The sequence below is a fragment of the Hyposmocoma kahamanoa genome, unplaced genomic scaffold (genome assembly GCF_003589595.1).
Source record: "Hyposmocoma kahamanoa isolate Upper Pololo Valley unplaced genomic scaffold, ASM358959v1 100021, whole genome shotgun sequence".
Classification (NCBI taxonomy): Eukaryota; Metazoa; Arthropoda; class Insecta; order Lepidoptera; family Cosmopterigidae; genus Hyposmocoma; species Hyposmocoma kahamanoa.
The window spans coordinates 17126519-17148508 of NW_020653200.1; the positions used below are offsets into that span (position 1 = coordinate 17126519).

Below are 21990 nucleotides of genomic sequence, written 5' to 3' on the forward strand. Positions count from 1 at the left end.
CTGATGGCAGTGGAAGGCGGGCATTACCCTTTCGCAGTGGAAGGCGAACATTACCCTGTCGCAATGGACGGCTTCTATCTATACCTCTTTCAACTCGCTCAGTCCGCTCCGCTTACTCATTTGCGGTGGAAGCACTTCTATGAAGTCTACCGTTGTGATTCAAGTGGAGTTCGTACGGAGCCCGCTCCATTCGCAGTGGAAGACGGGCATAAAACGGGAAGACTATGCGGTAATAAAAAAATATTGACGCTTAATTTTTGTTGAATTTAAAAAAAGTTAAAAGAAAGAAAAAAAGTTGTATTTATATGGTTATCCACAAATATTGAGTTCTATAAAACTTAATTTAGTACTTTATGATGTATTAGTCGCTAAGTACTGGTTTTCACAAATATAAACGTCAGAGTCGATACGCTAAGAAGAAGAATATTCGGTAATTCATCTATTCCTTTCACCGCTATTACTCCTGGGAGATAAACATGCTGACATCAAGACGTCGTCCGTCATCGAACTTCAGGTATAATATTAATGTTCAACGTGACCACACCACACACAACAATAACACTCCGAATTAGAGTGTAGATGGCGGCAATGGTACTCTTTGGAAGCTCGATTTCTATCATGCTACATAGCAACACTTCCGGCGAAATTTCCGATTTCCCTCTCAACCAATCGGGTTACATCCAAAGACCAGCGTTCCATATGTAATACCTACACTTCTTTTTAATTTAGGTATTACGGACAGCTCTCTGTGTACGGAAGAGGAGGAAAAAACAGCAGTGCATATTCTACTACAATGCTCCGGTGTTGCCAACCACAGAGCATTCTCAAAAGCTGATTCGCTGAGGTCGCTCCTCGAAATCTTCAGTAAACCCAAATGCTAAGATTTCTGGAGGAGCTCGAGTGGCACGAACAGAATCCTACACTCATACATGCAGAATAGGCGCTGCGACGTCGAATTAAGTTAAACGGTGGTTAACCCGAATTACGTAACGGAAATACAGACTGGGCATGTCTGACAAACAAACTCCTACATATCTCCATATCTTCTTTTAAGTGTTGATGTTGAGGACATGATGAGAGAATTCTAGGCTAAAGAAATTGATACACCGTAGGTGATACCATAACAAATTCCAATTATATTATGATAACTTTTAAGGTTCGTGGAGTAACATGGAAAACCTGCGCCGGTACTTGTAGCTTTTTTACTATGGTTTATATAATTTTGGGTGAATAAAAAAATATTGTTTTAAAAAAATAATACTGTAACTTTGGTAATGGTATTTGGCGGTTATCTAGTTTAAAAAAATAATACTGTGACAACGTCACAGTACCATTACCAACGGGTAATGGTACTTGACGGCTTTCATGTTTTAAAAAACAATTCTGTAACGTTGGTAATGGACTTTGGCGGTCCTCTTGTTTTAATAAAATAGTACTGTAACGTTGGTAATGGTATTCGGCGGTTTTCTATAGAGGCGTCTTTCAGTCTAATTCATGTCGACCAGTATATACCATAGAAGGTCGATAATTACGAATAAATATTAGAACATCACTGTAATAAATAAATGGTTTTTGATTGTAAATTAAACATTTATTTAACCGTAAACCTATTTTTAAGATGGCACTGAGGCAGCTTTGTCGTTTAGAGCACGAGTTAGTATAATGGAAAGAGACCATAACTTCAAATTGCCTTTCGGACTGTAGTTCCTAATTTGAGGAACTATTTTAAAATTTGTATGAATATTAATCCGTCAGAAACGCAATAAAACAAAAAAGTAATGGGTTTTTTTATTGCCAGTACATTTTGGTTGCTCTGTAACTTTTTTTCACCATTCCAGAAAATGAACTAATCTAATCTGTAGCATAATATTGATTAGATTATGAGTTAATCCATGATTTTTTCTATTATTAATTTATACTGATTGATTCTATTTTTTATTACGTCAAGAGTAGTGTTGCTCATAAACTATCCCACACACTTAATATCAACGTAGCCGAGTTATTTACACTGCCTGGGCATAAATAGAGTAACAGCAAAGGTAGGCAATAATAGATATCAAGACATCACAAATATTATTGAGCCGTTATTATTACTTATTAATAGTCCAATACTATGATTTTTATTATAAATCTTTTGTTTTATTGTTTAACGCCTTTGATAATTGATATCGTATGTTTTAGTTAATGAAGAGCGAGATCTCCTGCAACAAGTATTCAATAACTTATTAGGATGGTCTCAACCTCCGTTTGGTTATGCCCTTTGTACTTCAATAAACACTTTTAGATTTTTTTATGAAAACGAAAGTTGGGATAAAATTTAATTATCAAAAAAGGGACTTGAAAACACATGAAAAGTGAGATCTAAAAAATAATATTTTTCATTACTTAATCTGAAAAATTAAATATGATCTTCAGATAATCGTTTTTTAAATACGCAGCGCGACGTACCGCGATGTTTACAGACTTACAGGCATTCATTTGAATTTTGAATCTGAATCATATTTTGATATCTGTGACTACCCATATGTACTGGCGATTCGCAGAGTATTAATCACAACTTTAACTCACCTACGCTATGCAACGACACCGTACTTTATTTTTAGTAGATGAAGTTTAGTCGCCCGTAATTGTTTGTATGTTTTGCGAGGGCAATTAACAAATCACGCGGGAAAAAGTTTTATTATAGACAACTTTCTCTGGCATAACAAACTACAAATGTTGTTTCTAAAAAAGTTATTCAATACTTTATAACGAATGCATAGTCATTCACAATAATTTCTTGCAAAACTTTCATGCAATAAAAACCAAAGCTAACTCAACGCTGTGCACAGTTACACTGGAACTTAAATGAAATATTCTTTATAGCACATTAAAATTACAATGACAACACAGAACAGTAATGTAAGTATCACAAAATAAGCTAACGTACAACTGGCGGGCTTACTGCCAAGTAGCAATTTCTTCCAGACAACCTCAGGATAGAAATTTAAGAGTAAGAGTTGGAAAGGAAAAAATATCTTGTGATGAAAGTATTTTAAATAAATACACTACAATTGTCGTTCACCAAAGACTGTCACTCATACAAGACACAAACACTTTTTTTCCATGCTCTAAGCACCCGTTACTACAAATACATAACCACAAACTATCCTAGAAAACACACCACATAGACCACGCTGTACTCATTCACTACCTAATACACATTCCAGTTTCCAACACACATAATCTACAGACATACAGAAGACTATAACTGAAAAAAAAATTCGTAAATGCACAGAACTCATATATGAAGTAACTAGAATTTGGCAACAAGAAATAATATGTATGTTGACCATATTGTTCTTTCCATAAAAAGCGTTATCCCTCATCGTCTTCTCCATAGTCCCAAATTATTAGATTTTATGGAAATCCTGTAGAAAACCTTGCAAAAAACTGTAATTGTAAATAATATGCCGAATTGTCAGAAAGATAGAAAACTACGTAATAGGGTCGTATTACAATACACCCAGTAGCCGTAGAGCTCCTTGTGAAAGAGTTCGTCCAAGGTAGTATTGCCACCTTTGTCTGCCGACAAGCAGTAATGTGAACATTATTGCATTCCAGTTTTCAAGGGTAGGGGTGCTGGTGAAATTACCGACACATGTAACTTGTCAACTTATGTCTCAGGGTGACGGGCGCAGTGGCAGTGCAGATTTGCGTTTTGACACTGCTTTTTTTTATTTTTTTTTATGCTTTTTTTTATTTCGTCCGTAAGCATGGTTAGCTGTTTGGGTAACAGGCTTAGAAAAGATAAAAATAACAAGAAATATTAATAATAATATCTAATGTCGCAAACTGGGATTTTTTTTTCATTCCCGGTTAGTAACGGAATTCACTCCGTGGACCTGGAATACCCAGAACAAAACCAATTTTGAAAAGTTCATTTCCTAAACTGGTCTCAACAGACCCGGGACCTTCGCATCCAGCGCCTGCAGTGCTAGACGTTGTGCCACCGCGGTCGTCATGTATGTAAAAATTTTATGCAAAGGAAGCCGCAGGTAACAGTTAGTAACACGTAATAATTTAGTATATTCATCACTTAGCTTTGTACTTTAAAGTACCAACATACGTATTATCAAGCATATTTCCTATGTAACTATATGATTCACAACTCATTAAAACATCGATAAATTTCTTGGTAGTAAGTAAATTTTAAATTGGGTTTGCACAAATGAGTTCATACTTTTCTCCATTAGTATGGAAAACTACCACGGCACATTACACTTCTGTAGAAAGAACAGTTTTTCGACCAACTATATTCGAAGTGATGTTTCAATATCTTTGAAAGAAATTTCTCTAAAACCTCCATCTTCCGTAATTTGTTAAAATATGGAAGATGGAGGTTTCCGAGTTTGAGTGTTGAGTGAAAAATAGCTTGAAGCAGCTGTTGTTGTGTATAATATGCACGACAGAATTTTCAAACATTTATGGTACGTGCTTTATGTGTTATAATGGGTAGAATCCGTTTTATATTATGTTTTAATTTAAAACTCATTTGAATTCATTCCCCACGTATGACCATTCAATTTCAATGTTCACGGAGATGACAATGGGACACTTATGCACGTGCCTAATCCGAAGACGACAGGTATGGTGTACTATTCGATTAAATGAAAATAATATAATAAGTACATAGTGTGTAATAAATAAGGTTCAATTAAAATAGCTCTATCAGCTGTAAGCGATTCGTATTGGATATTGCAAAAGTGTTTTGTGAATTGGATATGAGCGCTCTTTGAGGGCAGATGGAGTTTTTGTCCACTGAGCCATTACGTTTTACGTACGGAGTGGAATTGTGATGAGTGTACCCCAAATAAAAGGTTTATCAGTCGTACAGTGTTGATAATAATTAGAGATAACAGCGAGGACACGCAAATGCGAGCCTTAATAAAAAATACTGACCAAATAAAGTTGATGTTATGAACACCGATCACCTAAATGGAAGATCGCCTAATTTGCATTTAACAGGTTAATTGGATCCTTAACACGGACGTATAAACAATTTTTTGGGTTCTAAAATTTCGTTGAAAAGTAACATTGACATGAAGAACTGCATTTTGAAAATTAAATTAAACAGGCGCACGTTTGATGTATTAAACTGATCAATCCCTGATAACTGATAAGCACAGCCGAAATCCTGGCTAATCGCTTTCGCTGGTCCTCCCGCTCGTCTCTCGCGCTTGTGGCAAACGCAAAAGGTTGTTAAGTTAATTCGCGTCGCCGATCGGTCTGTTCAATTTTGTACTAAGTGTATATTGTGTTACGATTGGTGACGGACACCTCCACACCTGCGCACAATTTCTTTTTAAATTCATGGTGACTTCGTTTCGGCTCATGATTCTTGTCTTCGAGATTCAGGGAAGATAAAGAGGTGAGAACGGCAATGATGCTATAACAGTATTTAGAATGTAGAGATTTATTGTTTCTTCTTACTTTATTTGAAAGCTGACAAGATAAGTATGAATTTTTGGCCCATATACCATATACTATACATTCACAGATTACTATACATTAAGATTAGTGCAGTCCAGAGCTTTGAATCCGGGCTTCCTTTATGTAAGGTAAACGGGTTCCAATTACTTTTACACAGCGCACTGTCGTATGATGTAATTGAATACACTCCACAGCGTTGCATTTCATACACACTGCCAATCCTTCTCCCGGCTTCACGGGATATTCAAAGTTTTTTTGAGTTGTGTACATTGACTTACAAATAAAATTGTGTATAACAAACTAGTTTAATAAAACGCATCATGGGAGTCTAGACGTCTTGTTCTGGATACCAGACTGTTGCACCAATGGTTTAATATTCAAAAAAGTGTTTTTAGCAAGAATTAAACAGTATAATAAATACTAAAATATTTTGCAATAAATTATGATGCAAGCTTAGTCTCGCTCGACAAATTCCTTTGACTCTGAGTCGGTACTTTGAACATTAATTGAGCGACTATATTATAGTATTTTAGTTTTTTTTCCATTTTTGTTCCCTTTTTGGCTTGTTATGTCATTAATGTAAGTTTTCATTTAATAAAGGGCTGTAACATACAGACGGATGCACAGATGATATTAAACATGCTTATGTGTATAAATTGTTATATGCGTAAAATAGACCTAATCATCATTATATGTAATTATCTTGTTCGTGTGACGAGAGTCTGCCGATATGTTGCCGACCCGTAACACAGGCTCTTCACACCTTTTTTTTTTTTTTTACCACGGGCGTCAATCCATTCCCTTAAGTAGTCGAGATCACGAAATTGCATTATGAGCCGTAGATTTAAGTAGCTCGTAAGCTGCTTTTGCAAGTGAAATAATGAGATATAATTATTTAAAAAATATGAAATTATTTGGATACGAAACTGTAACGAACTCTTCGTCTCTCTCAAGGGTCACATGACTTGGTCACTACCAACTACCAACCCGTGAAACAGAAGAAAATAAGTTTGGAGATTTCATGGAATTCCCGTCCCCACTATTCTAGCGCAAAGGAATAAATGAGCTTCCAGCACGATGGTGGGCTGGGTACTATTTTACTTAGTTAAACATATGTAATTTAATAAAATATTTCGTCGCCTTACTTCCTCAAACTCGTAGTTTAAAGCACAAAGTTACTGAAATGCAGGTTGATTTCACATCACATTCCTTTCATATTGAGACACTGACTTTTACCTATTCTTAAAGTAATGCATTCAAATTAACACCCTTGATAAGAAATTTAAAATAAATAGAAAGTTTTGCCAGCTCCTGAAAAATCGCTATAAGATGCGAATTTGAGAAAGTAAGGCAACGACGTTTTTTTTTGCATTCTCTTGCAGAGAAGGGCAATGTGTTACCTACTTTAACCTTTATTACTTAAAACACGGTCTTTCGCTGTTATAAGTTTTATTACGTGTTGCTACGTGACCATCACTTCCTTGTTGAATTTTAGCATATAGAAATATGTTTAGTAGTAGTAGAGCTCCTTGCCTATTTCTGCCGGCAAACAGTAACATCAGTATTACTGTGTTCCGGTTTTTTAAGGTAAGGTGTTGGTGAAATTACAGGCACATGGGACTTGTTAACTTATGTCTCAGGGTGACGGGCGCAGTGGCAGTGTCCCTCAGACCTTTGCTATTTAAAGCTCATGAGTGGCACTCCAACTGTTATGGGCAGGCGTGTAGCTTACCATCAGGCGTACGACTTGTTCGTCCCGTCACTAAATAATATTTAAAAAATCTATCCTAATGAGAAATAGCCATTTTCACCCTTCTGTTACTACGTAGATACATGCATAATCTAGTCATTTCGAGAGTGATTAAAGTGGTCGGCAATTCAATTGCCATCAAAGCGGTTATGATTAATATTGTGCTTTGGTAAACTCATCAGAGAATATTAATTGCGTTCAATTTGGTAACTGAACTAACACAAGTGGTAGGGAGGCTCGCTGATGAAAATCGATCATGCCGTACAAATGAATGCGATTGACAACACATTCTACACGTACCTATATGTGAATGCACCTGTCTGGGTAGGGCAGGGAACGTTGTACCGAGATATCTAGCTACATGGTTAGGTACTTCTTTACAATCGTCTTGACATTTATCTTTCCGATATTTTACTCATATCGGTTTTTTTATATAACATCAAGTGATGGCACGAACAAATCGTGCGCCTAATGGTAAGTTACACACCTGTCTGTATCAGTTACAGTGCCACTCAGAGCTTTAAATTGCAAAGATCTGAGGGGCACTACCACTGCGCCCGTCAACCTGAGACATAAGTTGACAAGTCCCACATGCCTGTAATTTCACCAGCACCCTTACCTTCAAAACCGGTACACAGTAATGCTGACATTATAGCGGCAGAAATAGATAAGATGGCCGTACTACCCTGGACGAACTCTTTCACAAGGAGCTCTAGTGCTACTACACTGGTTTCTTCATGCACTCGCTTTTATTCTTGTTATTTGAGCTCTGATTATGGAGAAGACCTTTACTGAGATGTTCAGGAGTAGTAAAGCTAAGGAGCTCTTTTCACAAGGGTGATTTAGTATCTATTTCTGTCGTGAAGCATTAATGCGAGCATTATGTATTGCATTTCGGTTAGCAGGGTAATGGTGAAATTACAGGCACATGTCAACTTATGTCTCAGGGTGATGGGCGCAGTAGCGGTGCCCTTCAGACCTTTGCGATTTAAAACTCTGAATTACACTGCAATTGCCATGGACAGGCGTGGCACTTACCACCAGGGGCACGACTTGTTTGTGCCTTCACTTGGTATCATAAAAAAACGACGTAGGTGCGTGTGTGGATACGATATACATAAATTCATGCGTGCATTCAGCAAATACAAATAAAAATTCGATACGAACTTGCTTCTCGATCTGATCGCAAATGAAAGTACGGTGTGATCAAGAAACCTACCTAAAAAGTTTAATTAAATATTCGTTTGCTTTTTACCTGAAAACATTTTTACAGTTGTATTACCTAGTCGACGAAAAGTAGTTTGGAAAACTGATCGTGAACTCACTGAAAGCCAGTCAAACGCAGCGCGTTCAATTTAAAACTCGAAATGTAAATTTGGTTTCGTGATTTTGCCAGTGGCTATTCGATACATACCTACTGTAACTATTGATAAAAAACGATTCTTCCTGTGTGAATACTCTTTACACACACTACATAATTGTTTTCTGATGCTTCGGACATCTGGAACACGAAGGATACCTAATCCTATTTTACAGAATAAGTTCATAGGCAGGTTACTGGATACTAAGTAATACTTGAGTGCACGCGAGTTGTAAATGGATAGAGCTGAAGTTTATAATATAATATGTAGTATAAAGCTGTACTTTCGGAGAATTACCTAGTTATTAGTCGACGGCTGTTTTGTCGGACAGGCCTTTCCTCCTAGGAAACGGCAGCTTAGTGGAAGATTAGCAAATCGAAGCACAGTGGTATTTTCCTCTTTCTCAGCAAAGCTGCAGTACGTTTAAAATCGATATTTATTTAATCGACAAAGTTTAATTTATAATATTTCTGTACTTATGAATAACTTTTATAAGGAGGAAAACATTATTATAGTTTCCTGTCGACGTGAAGTTGGTACTCCATTAAGTGAAAAAGTTTCCGCTGGGTTTTAGTTTTTTTCCAAAATTTATGTTGTGTGTTTATTGCAGAGATGCATCCTTCTCGGCCAGCGCGTGCCCGTTCTCCACGGCTTCTGCCCCCTATCCTGGTCGAAGGGGAGTCGTGCAGGTCCAGTTCAGGTGAGATTTTTTTTAAATATAGTACTAAGTGACTAAACAAACAAGACGTGCGCCTGATGGTAAGCGATACGTCCAAACCCTAATGCAGTAATAGGTAATCACTTTACAGCTTGGCGGCAGAAGTAGGTAAGGTCCTCCACTGCTACTTGATACTATATGTACTACTAATACCCTCGGGAGAAGGTTTGCAGTCAGACAAGCATATTTAGCTAAAGAGTGTTGTGCTCCCACAATCCATTGAAAGTTTTGTTAAGAAACTTAAACGAATATATTTAAACCATTTATTTCTACACACTTTAATTACACATTAAAGAAGAAGACAAAACTACCTAAAAATATAAAAAGAAAACTATTATATTATTTCTATGTAGGGGATAATCTCAACACGTCTTGGTCTCAACCTTCATTGAACGGCAGAAGTCGCAGAACACTTTGTGTAATTATAATGTTGAACATTATGTGTAATTATATCAAATATTAATAATGTACGTATCGAAAAGCTCACATGCAAATAATTATTGAATTCGGAATTACGAAATGTATACCTACCTCATGTTGAAGCTCTGGTGACATTAGCGCCATTCGTGGACAGGTCAAGTTTCACCAACTACACACGCGAAGCCATCCTCAGAGGTCAAAGTAGCTGGCCATAAGTTGTGGTCGCATTACCATCGCGGCTGCTTGGCCTCACCTCACCAATGGCCTCATGCCAGCGGTAAAAAAACTGGCAATGGTAAGATGTAAAATTTGGCTTTAACAGTTTATAGCTATTCATAGTATGATTGAAGCTTAATAGTAAACTTTTTTATTTTCAGGAAAACAGTTAAAACTTACCACAAAACTACCACAGCCCGTTTCATCTCCATCTTTCAAAGGTACAGTTTGTGTTCTTTTAATAGATACGTTAATGTATACATGACCTACGCTATATGAGCCTTTTCAATTTAGGTTTCGAAATATCAGATTCCGATCAGACTTTTGCGGAGTACCTGGAACAGAATAGACCTCGCTTGGAGTCGTACGTGATAAACTGCGTACCCCTGGAAGACATCGAACGTTGGCTTTTCAAGAAACTTTCCGCCAGTTACGTAAGATTCTTTTCAGTTCAGAGTTCAACCCTGATAAAAGTTTTTCATCGATATGTTGCTAAAATGATTTAGGCGAAAGAGTTGATGTTGAGTGATAGTTTTGTGAGCACTTTTATCATACAGCAACAAAATTCGTATTTAGAAATTACGCATAATTTTTTTACTGATGCTTTTTTAATGATTTTTTTTACTGGTGCGTAATGAACAATATTTTGTTTGATGTTATGTTTTTTTTACCGGCGTTTTTAGCACTCCAAAGAAGTCCCCAATCAGCTGACTAGAAAATCCACTGAAGTCTCCAAGAAGATGACTACTAAAGACATGTTCATGGTAAAGTACTCGTATATTTATTTCGGTTCATATGAAATTAAAAAAATATATTACCAATGTATTTCTACAAACGACCTCTTGTATCATTTGAGGAAAAATCCTTGATATGTATATTTTAGTCAATAATAAAATTTATTTTTTCGTTTTAATTGGAAAATTTTGTTTCTATCTGGAAATGAAACTACCTAACCATTATTTCAAACAAACCAACACTTCAGACCCTTTATAGGCTCATGGATGACTGCCGTGTCATGGGACAAATCGATACGCGATTTAGATCCGAAGGCATTTGATTTCCAATATGTAACAATCGCGAAAACCTACGTATACAAAAGTAAGAAAAATGAAACTGAAATTATGAATTACGTACCTCGTCAGGAATCGGTAAGCGCCTTCCAAGAAGACCCGACTGAACATGTGGTGATGCGCGATATGGGTCGACGCATCGCCAACGCCGTTTGCGCGGATGCACATCGCGTGTTTAAGCTTTTCCCGGACCAACCCAAATTTGTGCAATACTTTGCTACCAATGTGAGTATACTTGTATAAATTACGCTGTGGTTTTGATCTTCTTGCACTAAGAGCCTATTTTGGTTACTAAACAGCTAACTAAACAACTAAAGTAAATTTTATTCGTTTAGAAACAGAAAAATCTATGCCCGATGACCTTTGCTTTTTGTTTATGTATTGGTAACATCAACAAAGTATCGTCATAGAGTCATTGTCGGTGTAAGATTCGAGTGATAACAAATTTGCTGACACCGATGAACCTTTCAGAGCCGCTCCCCACCCGCACCCCAAACGGCTATACAATTGTATGATTATAAACGGATATAACCAATTCACAGATATAAGTGTACATTATTTTGAGCAACCAGTTGTCCGCAGAATTTTGCAAATTTTTACAGCAAGCTTTCTGCGAGATCTGTGATTGTATGCACATGTTGATGAAAAAGCGTCATCCACTGTGTCAGAATATGGAACACTTTTCCAATCCATTGCATTTAATTCCTCTGTTACTGATTTATTATATATATTAAGTTTTAGTAATTCTGTTAGTCTTCATTGGACTGGTTTATTTGTGGTTGATTTTAGGCCTGCAATAATCACATCGTATGGTCTACCGTAAGGGACAAGCGCGCACAGCGCGGGATGTCGTAGGACAAGGCAATCGACGAATTTCTTTTAATTTTGTAATATTTTTCTAATTAATATACATAATTAGAAAAATATTATTTAATATATGCATTCAAATATTATTACAGAGAGTTTAACACTTTTTTTAATTTATATTTCACAAAAAAGTAGACCGATGTCTAAAATTTATTATAAATTTTTATTTTCGGAAGATGGACAAAATCACAGAGTCAAGTAACACGCATGTGTTGTTATCACGTTGTTATTGACACTTCATCCGCCGACCCTCCTAAATAAAAATAAACTTTCATTGTTTTCTTTACATACGAGTATTATCACTAGGCTACTACCTTTTTAGCACTATGTAGTACCTAGTCTTCCCCAAATCACTGTCTCAAAAAAAATAAGATTCCGCGTCTTGTTTTAAAGTTTTAAAATTTACATATTGATCTCGATCAGCCTCTATTTTTCTACTCATATCTAATCCCTATATCTATTGTACCAGTCATTCCATATTAATACAAGTGAAACTATGGTTATTTATAAACGTTTTCGTAACGACAGTTGTATGTAATTAACAAAAGGACCATTATTAATGACCTCTCAACGAATGGAATTAATTTTGTTTGGATTGTTTGAAACGCCTGAAAAGAGTTATTAGCAATGTATATCGTGGTCAAAAGAGCTCTGGGACAAGGAATATTTATAGCCCGTAGAGTTATAGGCACAGAAAACGTGTGTTCAGTGAAAAGTGAAACAAAAGCGTTCAGTGATTGCAGGTTTGGCCTCTTGGTACTAAACTTTCCCATACTATTGTCTTACATTTACTTAATTATGACTTTTTTACCTCCTAATTAACATTGCGAGACGTTCTGAAAGCGACACAATTTAGAAACAAAATTTGATCGGATACGTGTAATCTACAATCTAAAATCTTATCCTCCATTGTGTCTCGTTCTTTATCGTATTGTATGTTTATATATTATGCGGAACCGGGAACTCAACACTGCGATGTTCTTTATAATTCCTCGCAGTATAATCTTTAGCTTTGCATTGTAATTTTACTTTATAAGTTTATTCGTAAAGGCTTAGCTTGAGCACTAAAAAAGACGGTTTATTCCAAGCTGATAAATAAGCTCCAAAAATGGCATGCAATAATGCGAGTTATGTCTATTGCTATGAGGGTCTAATATTATCACAAACATAGTTGGTAAACAAGATAAAAATTGTCTATTCTCGCTAGTTTTGGCTCTTTGTTCTCGTCCCCTTATAGCTAGCTCAATTTGAATTTGAAGGAACCCATTAACAGGAAATTGGAAAGCTATTTCCCTAAAACCAGTTTGATTCAGCTGTAACATTCAATGTGAAATAAATGTAGGGTGTCTCAGATGTTCTGTGAGATGTGTAATATGAGAAATTTACAAGCGAATGTCGTACCGCTGGAACTGGAATGTTATACCAATGAAACCAATGCACAACGTTGAATAAGTTTATCTTTAACTTCGAATATTTATTTTCAAGTACCTAGTAAAAGCTTATTTACAGTCGATCGCTAGTATAAAATAGTATTTCATCAACTCGGTGCTGTAGTGACAAGGCCTGTAGGTAATTCGTAATTCAGTGTCTGGCTCATTATAGACTGGCAGGTTCAACAGGTTTGGGACAGATCAGTAAAAGTTGATGAGCACTGACGTCTAAATGCCCAGCCAAGCGCCTAAATGGGAAATCTATCTTATCTGGTCCTTCGAGATTTGCTATAAAAACTAGTTTATTTTGAACCGTTCACTTGCAATTATTTTCACTATTTGCCTTAAATTAGTCTTCCCCAGATCAGCCGCCGCTTCTGGAGCGTGCGGAACCTGACGTGTTAGCCTTGGTGTTGGAAGCGGCAGAGAAATCTGAGTGCTGGAAAGTCTCACGCGAAGAACACGACAGTTTCCCTGTTACACCGGTGGAACTCTTCGACAACCAAGGTAGTGGAGTGGTAAGTTAGAGTTTTCACAATTAGCTCGAAACATGAAGATTATGTACCCAGGACTCCTCCCGTGTAATACCTTTATGATTGTCTCATCTTTTTTAAGGAGTATGTTTATATCAGGATACTAATTAACGTCGACTTGATTAACCTCTTAATTAATCACGGATATTGGTATTACAACATTCAAGCAGTTAATTTATTTCTTTTGCGCAATTTTAAAAATTTCTGCATTTTTAACAATTTAAAATGTTAGTAGTCATCTGCGCACGTCAAAAGTTTAGATCAATCAGTTTTATAATTCAATAAATATATGCAATTGATATTGTTCTAGAAGGAAGCTGACCACATTCTATACATCCCCGTGCTCACTACGTCGAGTAAAGCGTCGTACGTAGTCGAAGTATGGCGGACCAAGCCGTTCGGCAATTCCGACGAAAAGATGACCACTAACTTTATACTATGGGGAAGCTTGACACTGTACTTCTGTAACCTATATCTGGACAAGAAGAGAGAGCGAAATATGTCTGATTTTCTTCTCGATGTTGTCAAGTAAGATAACGTTCCAACCTTGTATCTGTCGTAAACCAGAATCAAAAATACCTATTTATTGAAAAACTATCAATTTCTTTGTAAAGTGCAGTCAAAATAAAATTGTCATTTTATATCTTTTATTAGTAGTAAAACAAGTGAATCTAATAAGGCCTTAAGCAATAAGTGAAAAATTGCTTCTAAGTTACAAATCGCAAAACTAACTGTAATTATTACTTTTAGAGCAATATTTGAAGAAATGGTTTCTCTGGATCAGCTCATTAAACGCATCCTCGAATTCGCTCAACGGCTAGTCAACGCAGACCGTGCTTCACTTTTCCTGGTAGACTACCGAAATTTCGAGCTGGTGTCTACGGTGTTTGATCTGAAATTTGACCCCGGTCAGTCAAGAGACGTGGAGAAAAAGGAAATCAGGATGCCAATTAGCCGAGGCATAGCAGGTCATGTTGCTTTATCTGGAGAGACTATGAATATTCCTGATGCGTATTCAGACTACAGATTTAATAGGTAAGTTCGGCAACGAACTAAGGTTCGACTCTAATAGATGCTCTACTAAATATAAAGTTCCGACAGACGCGTCTTTTCGTTCGTTCGACTTGCGAGGGTTTCATAAAGCTTTCAGGTGCAGGCAGGATCTGTAGCAATTTCTATTAGGGCTATGATTAGAAAAGGCTACATTTCAACTTCATTCATGGTTATAAAAATCGAAGATAATCCATCATTTTATTCACAGGGAAGTCGATGAAGCTACAGGTTATAAGACCATATCCATCCTCTGTATGCCGATCAAAGTGCAAGGCAAAGTTATTGGCGTTGTACAAATGGTCAATAAACGCAACGATGACAGTTTTCACCACGAAGATGAAGTGGCTTTTGAGATCTTCTCCAGTTTCTTCGGATTAGCTCTTCACCACGCCAGACTCTACGACCGCATCATGAGAAAAGAACAAAAATACAAAGTAGCTCTGGAGGTTCTTAGCTATCATAACACTTGCAGAGAGAATGAAGTACAGGCTTTAGTCCGTGACCCAGAGATAGTTGACGTCAACTTCAATGACTTTTATCTCGATCCATATAAATTTACTGAAGTCGAGAAATGCAAAGCAGTGATAACAATGTTTAATGATCTTTTCGATCTCACTAGGTTTGATGTTATAACTGTGACCAGATTTATTTTGACTGTGAAAAAAAACTACAGAACCGTGCCGTATCATAATTTTGACCACGGATGGTCAGTCGCCCACAGCATGTATGCTGTAATAAAGACAGATGTACGAAAACGGTATAATTACAAAATGGTAAGATTTGCTGAAAGATTCAATGTGAAAATTTAGCACATGGTATTTTGTCAATTATATCTTTTCACATTTTATTTTGTAGAGACTAGCTCTTTTCGTGGCGTGTCTGTGCCATGATCTGGATCACCGTGGGTACACCAATAAGTACATGAGTGAAACAGCTTCACCTCTCGCTTCCATGTACACAACGTCCACTTTAGAACATCACCATTTTAATATCACTGTAACAATTTTACAGCAAGTAAGTACGATTAACTTTCGATGCGTAAATATTCTTTGCATTTAAGCTGGTCGATTTTTGTTATCGTTGTCTTACTTAAGCTACATTCACTCTTAAATTGCAAGAGACTTAATTTACAATGGTAAGGTCACAATTTCATTTTACAGATATTGTAATCCACGTAAAATGAATCAAAATAGTAATATCTTTTGAAATGTCTTGCCATGGTTTAAAAAAATCTGTGTAAGTTTCTAGTGAATAAAGATAATAAAAAAACAGTTATTGCTTTTAGGATGGCCACAATATTTTCTCCCATATGTCGAGTGAAGAATATAAAGATGTTCTCGGCTTAATTCGTCACTGCATCCTCGCAACTGACTTGGCTGCTTTTTTTCCTAACCTAGCTAAACTGAAGCAGCTATGCGATGAGACTTCCAGTTCCAAATTTAGTTGGAATAACAACTACCACAGGTATTTTCAATATCTTTTTACATTACAAATGCGAATATTTTTTTATTTGGATTGCTACGGCGAACATGGCATTGGCGTATGCGTTTGAAGAGGTGCAATTATTTTGTATACCTATTTAAAGCTAACATGCAAAATATAACGTAAATGCAAAATATAACAACCACACAACTGTTCATGAACCGAAGTTAAATCTGATGCGAATCAAGTGCTAACACTATATCGCATATAAATATGACATTTCATATTAGTACTCAATAAGTTCTCGTCAGAGTCACGATTATCAGCGAGCTTTAAAAATATTTTCCACGCCTAATCCAACTAGACCAAATATTTCATTTCTTCAGAGAATTAGCTATGGCGATATCGATGACAGCATCTGACCTGTCAGCATCAGCAAAGCCTTGGTACATCCAAATCAGAACCGTCAAGGTCATATTCGAGGAATTTTATGACCAGGGCGACAAGGAACGTGCTGCAGGTAGAGACCCCATACCAATGATGGACAGAAATAAGCCAGATGAACAACCTGACAGTCAGGTACAAAGTCGCTTTATATTGTAATAGAATTTAGAAATTCTAATAATACGTATGTATATGGAAATATGTAGACTGTATTTCCTTACCAATGTTTGTTTACAGAATGAATGACAAGTATATTACATCATTTCTTTATTTCCAGGTGGGTTTTTTAAGTCAAATTTGCATTCCGTGTTACAAAGTATTGTACCGAATTCTTCCTAAGACTAAACCTATGTATGTCATGGCATTGAAGAATCTGCACAACTGGAAGTTAAAAGCAGATAGGGCCCGAACGTTGAAGTACAGTGGAGAACTATTCGATGACTCGGAAATAGAAGATATTCCTGAGGAAATATTACTTCAAGGTGAGCCTGACATCAACGAAGAAGAAGAAAGCTATGCAAAGGATGTGCAAGATAGTGTCGATTTGGTAGCGGAAGTCAAACAGGAAGAAAATGTAGAAGAGATTTCGAGAGAAGATGAAAGAGAAATTTTAAGTACAGAAGGGGCAGATGGTACTTGGGACGAAGATGACAAAATCAAAAATGAAGAGAAAATAGGAGGACGACTTTCGAAAGACATTGAAGGAGTGACATGGATAGACGAAGAGGGAGTCGTTTTAAGGCCCAATGGCGTTTTAAAAGAATATAATAATAGTGACGCTACATGAAGTTAAAAATAATTTGTGAAAACTAGTCATTAGTTCAAAATCGTTTAAAATTAAAGTTTAATTTAAAAAATATTACAATTATTCACAATGAGCACTAAGAGTAAAGGTTATAATTACACAGTATTACAAGCAATTTGTAGTGTGAATAGATAATAATTGTACTATAAATTACTTGCTTAGGAACAAAATACTTTAACTAATGAGAAGAAAACATACATTTTTCTTAGCTTATTACGTAGTATATTTAGGACAAAACAAACATTTTCAAATCAATTTTTATTACAAAAATGGTTAAATTTTATTCAAACGTGTCTACGGTAGTACCAGAAACTCCCACGTTATACTTTTCCAGGTCGTAAAACGTTAAGAAAAATCTGAAAGTAGATAAATACATATTTTGAGCCTCTGGACAAGAAATATACAATAAAATTCTTTTGATGACGAATGATGCAAATTTTAACCATATTGGTCAGAAGCGTGATGCAATAACAAAAGTTTCAACTGACCTTTCGGGAACTATTCCAAGTTCTTTCTTAATGAACACCGAAAGTGCCTGTATGATAATTTTGTTCTCATCTGTACCGAGGTTGCCTATGGACTCCAAGGTGGCAACCGCGCCAGGTGACTTTGAGTCTCCAAACATGTGAATCGGATTGTCTCCTGATATTATACAGACGAATTTCTGCAACATAGGACTCATTAATAATGTTTACCTTTCGGGAAGGGAACTAATAAAATGGTAATAATAATTATGTATATTAATCCCAATGGGTCACTTTAATTGCTTGGGACTGACGAAAATACTTTACTAGCGTTTGATGTTTAAATATGTACTTCGATGAATCGATGAATAAATATAGAACTATAGGAATTGAAACTATTTTTCTGGATTTAATTCGCGTATATTTGTTTTTTCAAACAAACCAACGTTTCGGGCTCTTTACAGATCCCATGGTCACGGTTGACTGAAGTGGTACAGTCATCAACCAGTTATGTCTAATATTAATGCAGGAAAAATAGTTTCATTTCCTATGTGTAGCAATCGCGAAAACCTAAGAACTCGATAAATATAGAACTCCTAAAATATTACAACGCTTCCACGTAACCATTGTAGATCAATGCACGTACCACATATATTCTGACAGATTTTCCAAAATCCTTATTCCTTACAAAGAAAATTCTTATGCCTACACGATAAAACAAAAACAGTACTTACTTCTTCTGGTTTCCTGACGGATTTCGCAAGTATTGGAATGATTTTCTCTACAAAGTCGACAGGGATCTTATTCTTCGATAAGTTTGTCATAATCTTAAGGCACGGCATTTTTGTTTGTATTTAAATATAATTACAGTCAGTACGTTGGCGATGTCTCACAATATCTATCTGAATTGAGCGTCGTTGATACGTTCAATATATTAGTAATCAGAAGTTGTTATCGTTACGACCTTGCGAATTTGACCTTTTACGTAATATTTGTTATCAATATTAAACACAGTCGGACCACATTCTTTTCTTTATTTTCTTAAAATCCACAGAAGTACCTATGTAAAAGTTTTCTGTTGTCGTAAATATTTCGCTTTCTAGGTAAAATTGGTTATTGTTTACTTGAGGTGTTAAAATAAAATATGTATTCTTTAAGGTATTGTTCTCTTCACTAACTACTGTAGTGTTGTAATCAATTTTCTAGTAAAAGAATATTGCATGATATTCATCAAATCAAGTGCAATTCAAAAATCCTCTGAAAAAATCGTTTATGAACGTGTGTAACGGTGGCCAACCGATATTTTTATATAATAAAATGTATACAGGGTGGAAATTTGTAATGCCACCTGGAGGGAAAGTACTCTTGATACTGGAGATAGAAATTTTTACTTAAAGGAAACATTCCTTTATTTTTTAAGAGAAATAAAACTGCATTCATAGATTTTGAAAAATTTCTAGCAACACGCGGGAATCGAACCCGCTTTAATCTGATAAAAAAAGCACCCTGCACTTTTATTGCATCGATCGAATCTTATGCGAGTGTATACGAGTTGAAGGCTGAGGTTCAGAATACGATTTGTAATACAATTCATCACAACACGTTATTTAAAGTTACTCAAAATGAATTCGAATTTAAAAGATTAAATTTGTGTATCCAAGAAAATGGACCTCATTTCGAGCAACTAATTAGTTACATTACCATTTTTTTCGTTTTATTAAAATACGTTAAGATTTCATGATTTTTTTTTTTTTTCATTTAATTAACCAATTTTGTGAGAGAGATTTTATTCTTACAATTAACCCTATCGATCGATGTAATAAAAGTGCAGGGTGCATTTTATTCAGATTAAAGAGGGTTCGATTCCCGCGTGTTGCTAGAAATTTTCAAAAATCTATGAATGCAGTTTTATTTCTTTTAAAAAATAAAGGAATGTTTCCTTTAAGTAAAAATTTCTATCTCCAGTATTTAGAGTACTTTCCCTCCAGGTGGCATTACAAATTTCCACCAGGTATATAAATAACTAAAGGTAGCATGTACCTGCAGTTAAAGAGATATCCCGACTCAGTGTGCAGTCGTGGATATAAAAAAAACATTACATACGTACAAATACCGTTACATGAAAAGCTATCTTATGTCGGTAGTTCATTGCTGTTATTCAAGATCTTGGTTAAGTAATTGAAATTTACAGAGGTTATGTGAATTTCTTAGCGTTTGCACTGTTACGAATGACATGGGGCTAAGTTGAGGCGGACGTCCATTAGTACCTATCCAAAACGTTTTAACAAATGCGTAATAATAATTGCAGCAACTAGACCGTGTGAGTGGTAGTTGCAGACGACACATAAATAGATGGATCCTAGCAGACGTACGTAGATGTAGTTACACACCTAACGCATAAACAGGCAACAGTATATTCGCTCGGCTATCAAAGAAAGAAAGCGTTACCATCTGGACTCTAGAAGCTGTGCTTAAGATAATTTTTAAATAATAATAACGCACACTCTCATAGCACCGCACTAGCGAAACCCTGTGTCGCGGGTGCTATGGGGACACACAAAGACTACCACAAATTACACCCGAACTCAAGAGAGAAACATATGTAGGCCACACATATGTTTCTCCCGGCCCGGGAATCGAACCCAATACCTTCAGCGTGGCAGTTAATATATAGGTATAGACACTGAATATTATTTTCATACCCGTGCTCAGTTAAGTAAATAATAACATTATGAACGAAAGTTTAGAGAATTTGTTGAGAATTCTCATATAATATACTCGTAATAATTTATAACTAAACTCCGGCGCGTACCACGAGTAGCTCCTTGTTATAAAACAACTTGTTACCTAACTAAGACTGCCTAATGTTCAGTAAGCTTACAATTTTGATTAAATTGTCAGGTTTTTTTGTTGTTCGCTAACGCCTTTCAACTAATCCTAATTATCTCTCTCCAGACATAAAACTTAAACGATAAAGTTGAAACCATTTGTGACCGCGCTCCTTTGACTAGCCATATTATACTGATTGGTCCGCGGGTCGGGTAGGGACCGCGGCGGGTCTAATTCCGCGTATTTATATGAACGACAACACACGCGACGCGTGCGCTAGTCCTAAAGAAAAAGAAAAAAAATCATAAATTCGTAGCCCTTAAAGTCAGGCCACACAGACGCGGTATAGCGGGAAAAGCGGTCCGGAGGCGGACCTGCGGGAAACGAATACGTGGCGGAGCGTGCCACACAGCAGTCCCGCGCGTAGTTCACGGCGGGGCAGTAGCGCGAAGACGGTCGTTGGGACAACAAAAGCGTCACGCTACACTTCATTTTCAACATTTTTTTTCCATCCTCTAAATTTTCAACACAGATAAAGAAAGCACCATGCCACTGTCGGATAGTGATGATGAAGAAGTTCTTCTTTTACAGACAGACACATAAGTACCGCTATTAGCTATCCAAGTTTTCTTTTTTTTTACGATATCAAATGATAGGAGGAACAAGTCGTGAGCTTAGTGGTATAATAAGATAAAAAATAGTATACTCACGAATTTGCTAAAAAATATCTGCTTAATATTGTGTTTATTTTTGCAAATCTACATGACAATGGCGAATGGAAATGTCCTGTGACATCGGTAAACAAGGTAGATATTGTTGTTAACCGAGGATCAAGTACACATGCGACTGTGCGTAAAAATAGGTTATATTGTTATACAGTAAGTCCAAAAATATGTTCTTCGAAGAGAAGAGAGGCACTATGAGCTATTCGTATTATTTCACTTAAAGTACGCATAAGCTTTTGTAAGTAAAATCACTTCCATTACTTGTAAATTTGATTTCCTATAAGTAGGTGCTTCGGTTTTGTTACCCCAGAGGCCACAGTACTTTTACATTTAATTATATGTACCCAATCACAGTGTGTGTGTATGTGTGTGTGTGTGTGTGTGTGTGTGTGTGTGTGTGTGTGTGTGTGT

The 21990-nt window shown here is 36.3% G+C and overlaps 2 protein-coding genes and 1 long non-coding RNA gene across 3 annotated transcripts; 2 read left to right on the plus strand and 1 right to left on the minus strand.

Annotated features, from left to right (window-relative positions):
- Positions 1 to 9239: 9239 nt before the first annotated feature.
- On the plus strand, positions 9240 to 10133 carry LOC113228108. The gene is made up of 3 exons (XR_003310265.1): positions 9240 to 9283; positions 9876 to 10016; positions 10099 to 10133. It is a non-coding gene; the product is annotated as an uncharacterized LOC113228108 (long non-coding RNA).
- A 3-nt stretch (positions 10134 to 10136) lies between these two features.
- LOC113226407 (probable 3',5'-cyclic phosphodiesterase pde-5) lies at positions 10137 to 17543 on the plus strand (the record flags this gene model as incomplete). Its single annotated transcript, XM_026459024.1, has 12 exons — positions 10137 to 10158; positions 10232 to 10371; positions 10621 to 10701; positions 11080 to 11232; positions 13658 to 13822; positions 14148 to 14365; positions 14588 to 14872; positions 15099 to 15663; positions 15746 to 15904; positions 16176 to 16354; positions 16699 to 16891; positions 17034 to 17543. Coding segments are annotated over 12 exons (2670 nt in total), but the record flags the coding sequence as incomplete, so codon positions are not given.
- A 234-nt stretch (positions 17544 to 17777) lies between these two features.
- LOC113228781 lies at positions 17778 to 18909 on the minus strand. Its single transcript, XM_026462163.1, has 3 exons — positions 18760 to 18909; positions 18050 to 18225; positions 17778 to 17917 (listed from the first exon to the last, which is right to left on the minus strand). Exons 1-3 carry the CDS (start codon positions 18865 to 18867, stop codon positions 17842 to 17844), a joined length of 360 nt encoding a protein of 119 aa, XP_026317948.1. The 5' UTR covers positions 18868 to 18909; the 3' UTR covers positions 17778 to 17841.
- Between the last annotated feature and the right edge of the window lie 3081 nt (positions 18910 to 21990).